General features: G+C 46.1%; 1 protein-coding gene across 6 annotated transcripts in view; it reads right to left on the bottom strand.

Moving 5' to 3' along the window:
* The window catches only part of snx14 (sorting nexin 14), a 230,521-nt gene extending 226,531 nt beyond the window's left edge, over positions 1-3,990 (bottom strand). For 3 of the 6 annotated variants that reach the window (XM_043696228.1, XM_043696230.1, XM_043696229.1), the window contains exon 1: positions 3,629-3,989. In XM_043696228.1, the coding sequence (XP_043552163.1) occupies positions 3,629-3,765 (137 nt within the window). In that variant the 5' untranslated portion in view covers positions 3,766-3,989. Of the gene's footprint in view, positions 1-3,628 lie in introns of all 6 variants that reach the window. The other 3 variants (XM_043696231.1, XM_043696232.1, XM_043696233.1) reach the window with 3 other exon arrangements.
* Between the last annotated feature and the right edge of the window lie 7,371 nt (positions 3,991-11,361).

Here is an 11,361-nt window from a genome sequence, read left to right as displayed (position 1 = left end):
CCTCCACCCACCCATCTCCCAAAAACAACCACCCCCGTCAGTCCAGTCCCAGTCTTCCCCTTGGCCCTGCCCGTCAGCCTGATCCCAGTCAGCCTCTTTGCCCTCTGCTGCCACTAGCCCGGTCATCCCCCTGACCCTGCCCAGCTTGCCTGATCGTTCCCCTGGCCCGGTCCCAGTCTCCCTCATCTTATCTCCCTTCACTCCTCCAGTCCATTTACCCTCCACATCCGACCTTCCCTCTCCATTCTCTGGTTCCCCTCCTTCTGCTTCCCCCATTATCATCCATGGGTCCCTTCACTCAATTTCCCCTTAATCCTTTAATCACTCCTCTGAACCCTGTCCCCTTGGTCTTGTCCCCACTGGTCCACTTCCCTGTTTCCACATCTCCCCTGTACTCTCCATTCCTGTCACCACCCCCCATCGATATTTGCCTGCCCCGACCCCACCCCACCCCACCCGACTCATATCATCTCTACAGTGTGGAAACAGTCCACACCGGTCCTCCGAAGAGTAAGCCACCCAGATTCATTCCCCTACTCTATTTTCCTCAATTTACCCCTGACTAATGCATATAACCTACACATCCCTGAACACTATGGGCAATTTAGCATGGCCAATTCACCTGACTTGCATATCTTTGGATTGTGGGAGGAAACCGGAACTCCTGGAGGAAACCCATGCAGAAATGGGCAGGGCCCTGGAGCTGTGAGGCAGCAATGCTAAATGAGATATTAAAGGGTTAATTTGCTCTGTTGACCTGAAGGAAATTGTGGGTAGAGTGGTACATCTCTGTCTCACAGGGAGACTAAGGAATTTACATTCCCATCTCTTGTTGTTCAGAGCCATTTGTATGGACATTTGCTAGTTATTCAGAGTAAAAGAAATTACATTATCATCACCTACTCAGAATCAATAACAATACTGCAATTAAAATTCTGACCATATCCTTCAGTTAAAAAAAGATTCACAACAGATCCAGTCATCTGGGGATGATTTACATTACATTGTTTCTGGAAATGATGTGAACACTACATTGTGTCTTAAGTGGCACGTGACTGTGGGGGAATGGCTGGGTCGTCTTGTGGGCGTTACTGACTGCAGTGGGAAACTCTTGTACTGTATAAAGGAAGGACTGTTTCTTTTATTCAGAAAAATCTTTGACACGGCTCAGAAAGCTCTGCAAAGTGTATTAAGGGTTCCTCTGGAAAGCTTGTACTTGCTTAATAAAATTTTGGTTGTTCACAGAAGTTGCATCAAGGGTGTAAGAATCTCAAGAAAAAGAACCTAACATTAACCATGCTGCCACACTTCCCAGCAGATCCTGGATCAATGAATTCAACACACGTTCGACACTGAACTTTTCTTCCGTCGCCTCCACCTCCATGCAGACTTTTTCCATCAAGACTCCCACCCACCCTCCAAGGACTCCCTCTTCCGCCTCCAACACACCGCATCTACCTGGACACCCCATGTTGGTCTGTTACCCACCCTCGATCTCTTCATTTCCAACTACCACCATGACATTGACCACCTCAACTTCTCTCACCCACTCCAACCTCTCACCATGGCAACACACAGCCCTCCGCTCCAACCCCAAACTCCATCAATTCAGCAGACCGGGGGGGGGGGTGCAGTGGTGGTTTGGCGCACCAACCTCAACACCACTGAAGCTAGGCACCAACTTCCTACTGTCCCCTCACCTCCCATCACCAAACCATAATTTCTCAGACCATCCACAACTTCGTCACCTCAAGGGATCTCCCAGAACAGCCTCCAACCTCATAATCCAGGAACCCCGCACCACCCAGTTCTACCTCCTACCAACATTCACAAACCTGATTGCTTCAGTCGATCTAGGAGAAAGTGAGGACTGCAGATGCTGGAGATCAGAGCTGAAAATGTGTTGCTGGAAAAGCACAGGTCAGGCAGCATCCAAGGAGCAGGAGAATCGACATTTCGGGCACGAGCCCTGAAGAAGGGCTCATGCCCGAAATGTCGATTCTCCTGCTCCTTGGATGCTACCTGACCTGCTGCACTTTTCCAGCTACACATTTTCAGCTCTGCTTCAGTCGATCCATCGTCTCAGCCATCTCCTGCCCCACCCAACTTACTTCTGCATACATCGACACTGTCCTGTTCTCTTTGGTCCAGGAACTCCCCAGATACATTTGGGACACCACCCACACCCTCCACCTCCTCCATGACTTTCCCCAGCCCCCAAAACCTCATCTTCACCATGGACATCCAGTCCCTGTACACATCCATCCACCGTGACAAAGGCCTCCAAGCCTTCCGTTTCTTCCTCTCTCACAAACCCAACCAGTACCCTTCCACTGACACACTCATTTGATTGGCTGAAGTGGTCCTCACCCCTAACAATTTCTCATTCAAATCCTCCCACTTCCTTCAGGCAAAGAGGTAGCCATGGGCACCCGCATGGGCCCCAGCTATGTCTGCCGCTTCGTCAGGTACATGGAACAGTCCATCGTCCGCAGCTACGCAGGCACCATTCCCCACCTTTTCATCCACTACATCGGTGACTATCGGTGCCACCTCATGCTCCCACGTGGTTGAACAGTTCAACTTCACAAACACCTTCTACCCAAACCTCAAGTTCACCTGAGCCATCTCTGACACTTCCCTCCCTTTCCTGGACCTCTCTGTCTCCATTTCCAGCAACCGACTTAACACAAACATCTACTACAAACCCACCGACTCCCACAGTTACTTGGACTACACCTCCTCCCACCCTGCCTCCTGTCAAAATGCTATCCCTTATTTCCAATTTCTCCACCTCTGCCACATCTGCTCTCAGGAGGACCAATTCCACCAAAGAACATTCCAGTTGACCTCCTTCTTCAACGACCACAATTTCCCCTCCCTCATGGTCAGCAATGCCTTCCAGCACATCTTCTCCAAACTCTAGCCATCCGACACCTCAAGGAAAAATGCCTCATCTTCCACCTGGGACCCTCCATCCACACAGGATGAATGTGGATTTCACCAGTTTCCCCTCCCCCCACCTTAACCCTGATCCAACCTTCCAACTTGAAACCGTCCTCTTACTGTTATAGTCATAGTCAAAGAGATGTCCATCTGCCTTCCCACCTATCTGCTCCATCCTCGTTTGTATCACTTTTCACCCACATCTTCATCTACCTATTGCAGTCCCAGCTACCTTCACTCCCCCAGCCCAACCACCTCCCCCCCCCCTCCCTCGGGCCACTCCCTCCTTCTTGATGAAGGGCTTATGGGCGAAATGGCCACTCTCCTGCTCCTCAGATGCTGCCTGACCAGATGTGCTTTTCCAGCACCACACTCTAGACTCTAATCTCCAGCATCTGCAGTCCTCACTTTCCCCTAGAACACAACATACCCAATACATCTGCTTTACTTGTCCTTCCAGATGGTGGTGGATGTGAATTTGGAAGGTACTGTCCAAAGCGCCTTGACGAGTTACTGCAATGCTTCTTATTGACGGTACACCGAGCGCTGGTGGTGATGGCGAGTAGTAACATTTCTACTCTTCCTTCCTACTTTCTTCTTGCCCATCCCTCACCTTCTCCCTCAGTGAGATCGTCAGACTACCCTCCCTCTAATCCACTCAGCACTCCGGCTTTTTGTTTACCTGTTAAACAGCAGGGTGGAAAGAGTGAGCAGCAACATAATGAAGCAGAAGACCGGATACTGGCGTCCGATATCCCGGAACAGGTGAAATCTGAGTCTCAAACCCAGATTCTGAACCGCCCGCCGAATTGACAACATATTGACTTCCGCCAAGGCCTGGGCTTACCAGCGCCGCGACATTGCTCTTTCTCTCTCACCGTTTACGGCACAGGAATAGAAGCAACGCCTCCTTCCCTCGTCAGGCCTACACACAAGCCTGTTTCTGTCTCAGCCTCGCTGTCGCGGACCCATCAATCACCTCCACGCTCCAAATTCTCGACCCCGCCCACAGCCGCACGACCTGCTTCTTCTCCCGTGACGAAAGACCCCGCCCTCAGCCTCAAGCACCGCCTCCATCCCGTGACGACCCCGCCCTCAGCCTCAAGCACCGCCTCCATCCCGTGACGACCCCGCCCTCAGCCTGATCACCGGCTCCTTCCCGTGACGATTGGTCCCGCCCTCAGCCTCTGCACCACCTCCTTCTCGTGAGACAGGCCGCGCCCTCAGCCTCTGGACCACCCCCTTCCCGTGACGACAGACTCCGCCCTCAGCCCCTGCGCCACGTCCTTCCCGAGACGAAACGTCCCGCCCTCAGTCTTAGCATCACATCCTTCCCGTGACGAAACGTCCCGCCCTCAGCCTCTGGATCACCGTGACGACAGACCCCGCCCACAACCTCAAGCACCGCCTCCTTCGCGTAATGATTGGATGTCATTCGCCTCAGGCCCCCTTCAGTTTCGATAATAATCGGCCCCAGGCCCCTCCTCCTGTGAAGCACTTCACAGGAGGGCTCCCAAGTACTGAGGATGTCACGTAGACAGGGGACAAAACGTCTGCAACACAAATTCCCAGCTCGGCGAACAGAACCACAACAACGCGCACCCGAGCTACAAATCTTCTCACAAACTTTGAACACCAGGTTATCGTCCAACAGGTTTATTCAGAAGCAATACCTTTCGGAGCGCAGCTCCTTCTTCAGGTGGTTGTGGAGTAGGACTATAAGACACAGAATTTATAGCAAAAGATTACAGTATCATGCAACTGACGTGATATATTTAACAAATCTCTATTGTATATCAGTTCAGTTGCATGACACTGTAATCTTTTGTTATAGGTTCTGTCTTATGGTCCTACTCCACAATCACCTGCAGAAGGAGCGGTGCTTCAAAAGCTAGTACTTCCAAATAAACCTGTTGGACTATAACCTGGGGTTAGGTGGGTACTGCAGATGCTGGAGATTAGAGTCAAGATTAGAGCAGTGCTGGAAAACCATAGCAGATCAGGCAGCATCTGAGGAGCTGGAAAATCAAAGGGCTTTTGCCAAAACGTCAATTTTCCTACTCCTCGGATGCTGCCTGATCTGCTGTGCATTTCCAGCACAACTCCAATCTTGACTATAATCTGGTGTTGTGTGATTTTTAACATTGTTCTCCCCATAATGATCCGCCCACCCTCAGCCTCAATACTGACTTGTCACCTTGCTGTCATGGGCCCATTAATCGTCAGATCCTGGCTTCAGCCTCAGGCCTCATCTCTCCTTCCGGAGACTCCTCCATCTACTCAGTTACGGTGGTGGAGTTTGTAATGTTGACAGGGGATGAATAAAGTATGATAGCAGGAGATTATCTTGAATCGGAAGATATAAAATCCATATAGTTGTAGGTAATAAATAAGGGTAGAACACTGGTTGAACTAGTCTTTAGACCCCTTGACAGCTACTGAATTTAAGAATAGGAGGATAATTCACACGAATGCTACAAATACACAGCATAACATCCTAATTGCAACAGATGACTTACAGCATAGCCAGACAAGTAGAATAATCTTCGTGGGACTGAGCAGGTTATTGCTAAGTGAGTGCTAATTCATAGTACTGTTGATGAAAACTTCAAAATCACAGGACACCATGTTATGGTCCAACAGATTTATTTGAAAGTAAATAAACTCGTTGGACAATAGACTGATGTTGTGTAATTTTTAACTTTGTCCATCCCGGTCCAACAGCAGCACTTCCACAAGTAAGCTTCATTTACTGATTACTGAGTTTAGAATGATGGGGCCTAACTGGCCGAGTTGAATCTGTCCTGCTTTTTATGAATAGGGCAACTATATAGTGTTGCAGCTAAATGGGAACTGCTTATCTAGGGATGTGGCAATTTCCAGAGTACATGTTTTCAGTACAATTGCCAGAACGTTGCCATGACCTATACTGTTTGCAGTGTCCAATGTCTCTAGCTACTTCTTGATATTACATGGAGTGAAAAGACTGACATCTATGATGCTGGGGATGACTGGAAGAAACAAAGACAGATTTAACACAGCACGTCTGGCTGAGGTTTGTTACAAATGCTTCAGCTTTCTCTCTTGCTGGGCTCCCACATTATTGAGGGGGGGGATATTTGTGGAGCTTACTCCTCCACAAATTGTCCACTGCTATTCATGACTACATGTAGCAAGACTACAAAGCTTTGATTTGATCCACTGGCTGTCGAATCACTTTGTCCAATTATCACTTGCATCTCATGCCTTTTGGAACACATATATTTCAGTTTTAAGACCTCACCAAGTTGACATCTGGTGCACCTTCCTGCCACTCTTCTTGCAATCTTCAATGTATCATAGTTGATTCTCCTGGCTTGGTGGAATAATTATAATATGGGGAATATGCCAGACCACAAGGATACAAATTGTTTTGTACAATGCTGCTACTGCTGAAAGCCTACAGTGCCTCATGAACACCCAGAATTGCACCAACAGATGTTAGAAGTCTGTCCCGTTTAGTAGAGACTATGCCGCACCATATGACAAAGGGCATTTACAATATAACTGGACTTCATATCCAAACGAACTGGGAGATGATCATTCCTACTGCATGAGTGATGCATCTTTGACAGGCCAAGTAGTAAGGATAAAGTCAAGTATGAGAATCAGAGAAAAAACAGCCCAACAGCTGTGCCCTTATGCACCCAACTAATTCAATCAATAATGCTACTGCAGAACCAGTATTGGGAATGGATGCTGAAGTTATCCCCCAATTCACCCCTCAGAACTTTCTCTAAGAGTTCAACCTGGAGGAGTACTGATTTATTAGCCAGAGGTTTTGTTGCAGGGGTTTGACCTGATCCCATGAGACTTCGTGGCGTCAGAGTCAATGTTGAAGCTTCCTAAGGCAACTCCCCTCCAAATGCATATCACTGTTCTACCACCTCTGCTGCATCTGGGTCTGGTCCTGGCCTACCAGTTAGACATTGGTTCTGAGAGTGTAATCATACAAGACTATTGCTTGACCAAGCCCAACGATAGCACTCACCCTCAGATGTGAGGACATGTTTTGCAGGGTACAAGAGCCAAGTTGTATACTTATTGGGAAGACCTTAAGTGGCTTGCTAGGTGATTCAGACAGAAATGAGTCAACTGCATTGCTGGAGGTCTGGATTCACACAAGATCAACTGCACAAGGATAGTAATTTTCCTCACATAAAGGACATTAATGGTTTTTATGTAGTCATTATTGGAATTTCTTAATTTCACATTTTTATTGAATTCAAATTCCAATCTGTGCTGTGGTAGAATTCAAAACTAGCTTACTAGTTCAGTGATAATACCACTACACCATCACTCTCCGAATTGCTTTCTCCATTGATTCTATAAAGCCTTATATACCCTGTATTTGGAAGTGTGCTCGTGTTGCAAGATATCCCCCCCCCCACATCTAAGTGTGAAATAACCCATACTTCTGCTTTAACTTAGTTGCAGTGCTACAAAAGGAAAAACACTTACACAGTATTAACTAAATGCTTATAGACAAGTAGGGAAATTTGTTGTAAAACTTGCAATCTGTCCACTACCAGCGTATTTACAAAGCTAGTCAGTTCCTTTTCTGATCCATGATTACCCCAAGCAGTTGACAGTGGAGGCTTCAACTATGATGCCATTCATTGTCAAGAGAGGCAGGTTAGGCATTAAGTGTGGAAAAAAGAATTTACATTTTTAGTTGATAACCATTCACCAGATTGATCATGGAACTAGTAATATATCTGCAACAGGTAGGGAAGAAGTCAAGTAGCCTTTTCCCTAGCGATTCTCACCATCTCTCCCGGTCTAGTGAAATTCTTCAGGACTCAAGTAGCTTTATAGGACTCCTCTTTGGATCTAATTCTATCCTTAATTTCTTCTGTTGGCCAAATCAGACCTCTCTCCTCTTGTATCCTATAACCTGAAAGGAACATTTAACTCTTGAAAGGCATGTATTTGTTCATTAACCATTGCCTGTCTGTTGACATGCCTATTACTGATATTGTCCAGTTTATCACTGCCAATTTACCCACCACACCTTAGTTTTCTTTTGTTTAGTCCAAAGAGACAGTTTGCATTTATAATCAGCAGATAGGAGGGAAACATGGATGCATAATTTCTCTGAAAATTCAGCAATACACTTATGACACTCGAGTTTTGGTAAATACTAAATTGGTTAGAGACAAAAATCTGGAGATGCTGGAATCCAAGGTAGACCAGCTGGAAGAGTAAAGCAAGCCAGGCAGCATCAGGTTGTGAAGTCAACATTTTGCATGTAATCCTTCAGTTACTGAAAAACAACATTTCTGGCTTTTGCCCATTCACTTCCTCTCCTTTCACTATCCAAGGCCCCAGCCAGATCAAAACAGCAATTTCTACCACATTCGTTAATCTCTTCTACACTGGGTGACCGATTTGCAGAACACCTACTTTGTCTGCAAAAATGACCAAGTTTCCTGTAGCTAGCTTTTTTTAAAAAAAATATTAAATTCAACACGCCCACCCCCCCCACCCATAACTTAGTGTTATTCCCCTGCCTTTTGTCCGTGCAGTTATTTAGATAACTACAATCAATACTCTTGAATGCCTCAATTTGACCTGCCGCCATCATACTTACTAGCAGCACACTGCAGACCCAAATTTTCCTGCAATATACTTAGATTCTAGATGCACAGCTCAGATCATACCATTAAGTTCGCTGATGACAACTGTAATGGCTGTCTTTAGCAGGACTAACAAGTCAGCATACAGAGAGGTACAGCAGCTAACAGACGGTGCAGAGCCAACAACTTGTCTCTGAACGTGGACAAGACGAAAGATGGTTGTTGACTTCAGGAGGGTATGGAGCAACCACTCTCCGCTGGACATTGATGGCTCCCATGAAGAGCACCAAATTTCTTGGCGTCCACCTGGTCCCTCAACACCAGCTCCACAGCCAAGCAAGCCCAGCAGTGTCTACTTTCTGATAAGGTCGAGGAAAGCCCAGCTCCCATTCCCATCCTCACCACATTCTACAGGGGGTCCATTGACAATTCCAAGAGTACCCACAGCGCTGCATGGTTCAGGAATTGCAGACTGTAAGACCCTACAACAGATAGTGAGGACAGCTGATGATCTTCAGGGTCTCTCTTCCCTCCATTGCAGACATTTAAACCACACGCTGTATCAGAAAGGTTAAGAGAATCGTGAAAGACCCCACACTGCCCTCAATTAAACTCTTTTCTCTCATGCCATCTGGCAGACAATACCAAAGCATTTGGTCTGTCACAGCCATAGTGTGCAACAGTTTCTTCATTCACCCATGCCATCAGGCTCCTCAAAACTGGATCAGACTCTATTCCAGCTGAAACCCTTTACACAACTTCAAATTGCTGCTTGAACAAATGTTTTAATTATCACTCTTATTACAGTAATTTGTACACCATTGTGTTTATTGTCTTGACATGTCAGGAATTACTGTGCTGTCTTGCAAGTTTTACACTTATGCACTTTAAGCCACCCTGTGTATGAAAGTGTAGTTTGTTTTGTCCATGTAGCAACTTAGTCCTAGAGGAACACTGTCTAATTTTTACTGCAGGTGTATATGATAGAAATGAGTAATAAAACTATGTTGATGCTTGAGATTCCACATTACTTTAATATCTAAATGTTGCTCATTCTCTGTATTCAATATACAGAATGTTTGAGACTTACAAGCACTCAGGAGCAAACAAAAAGATGCATAATTCTGAAAAAACTCTTCCTCAATCTAGCTCTTATTCAGAGTTTTCTGGTTCTAGATCCTCCCAGCCAAGGGGACCAAATGCAGAATACTGCGAATGCTGGAAATCAAACTTTTTTTTTTAAATTCTGGAGAAGCTCAGCAGTTCTGGCAACATCTGTGGAGGCAGAAACAGTTTTCAAAATTAAGTCCAACATGACATCCTAAGAAACATCTTTCCTCCACCTACTGGTTGATTTCTATTTTTTTAAATATACTTCAATATCATCTCATTGTTTTAAACTCAAGAATACAGGCCCAATCACTTATCTTCATAGTACAGTGCCACCATTCCAGGAATCAGTCTGGTGAACGTTGCTGACACTTACTCTGTCACAAAACTGCAAACAAAATGGGTCCTCAACAAAATGTTATGATTCAAAGTGAAAACCCATGTGGACAGAGCCAGTCACTAAATTCAGGAGGGGAAGGTGAAATAGCTTCAGAACAAGAAACGTACATGCTCTTATGGCAAAGTGGTTGTGTTCCCACATCTGAGCTGGGAAGTCCAAATTCAAGCCTCACCTGCTTCAGGGGGTACATAACATCTCTAAACAGGTTGATTACAAAAATGTGAGGGTGAGGCGACAGCAGACATGATGGACCCAGCCAGTTAAAACATTGGGGTGGAGATCCAGGTCCAGAGGTTGAAACATGAAGCAGTGGTTAGCACTGCTGCCTCACAGCGCCAGAGACCTGGGTTCAATTCCCACCTCAGGCGACTGACTGTGTGAGGTTTGCACATTCTCCCCGTGTCTGCGTGGGTTTCCTCTGGGTGCTCCGGTTTCCTCCCACAGTCCAAAGATGTGCAGGTTAGGTGAATTGACCATGCTAAATTGCCTGTAGTGTTAGGTGAAGGGGTAAATGTAGGGGTATGGGTGGGTTGCGCTTCGGCGGGTCGGTGTGGACTTGTTGGGCCGAAGGGCCAGTTTCCACACTGTTAACAATCTATGTAATGACATCAGGAATTTAAAACATGGCATCAATATGGAGAGGATCTGATTGGCCATTTGTGAAACTTTTAGCCTGCTGTATCTTTGCTGCCATTATAGGGACTGCATTAATGTGGTGCACCCTTTTGGCCACAAAGATCAATTCACAAGCCAGCAGTACTATGCAGATTTTGCTCTGTCAAGACCATACAGTATTCGGTGTACATCAGCCATGAACACAGGCATTTTCCACAGCCTCAATAAAATTTAGGATCTGAAACATCAAGACCCTCAGACAACCCTACTAGGATCAGACAATTACCACTATTTCCCTTAATGCTGCCTTGTTCTCTAGAATTAATCACATCTTCCCTCAGTCCCAATATTTAGCCAAGTACCAACTCAAAATACTGGTTACTGCACAGGTCATATGACGACCATCCCAAAGATATAGCTCCCATTTTGCCCAGGCAGTGTCTTATGAATCAAAAGCACTTCTTTCAGCCACCTTGTTAATACCCACATCTTACTGACCCTACTCCAATTTGCTCATGGCTCAGTTAATAATCCAGAACCTTTTTTAAAAACATTTAGCTCCTTGTTGATAATACCTTTGAAGTTGAACTTCTTTCCACGATCACAGGTATTAATGTGGAGCAACAACTGGATCCTTCCCTCTCCAACTGAAATTTCCATTTTAGCTCACGT

This window comes from Chiloscyllium plagiosum, chromosome 9 (assembly GCF_004010195.1).
Source record: "Chiloscyllium plagiosum isolate BGI_BamShark_2017 chromosome 9, ASM401019v2, whole genome shotgun sequence".
Lineage (NCBI taxonomy): Eukaryota > Metazoa > Chordata > Chondrichthyes > Orectolobiformes > Hemiscylliidae > Chiloscyllium > Chiloscyllium plagiosum.
Note: the sequence above shows the minus strand (reverse complement) of the source record. Positions and strands in the feature narration are given on the sequence as shown.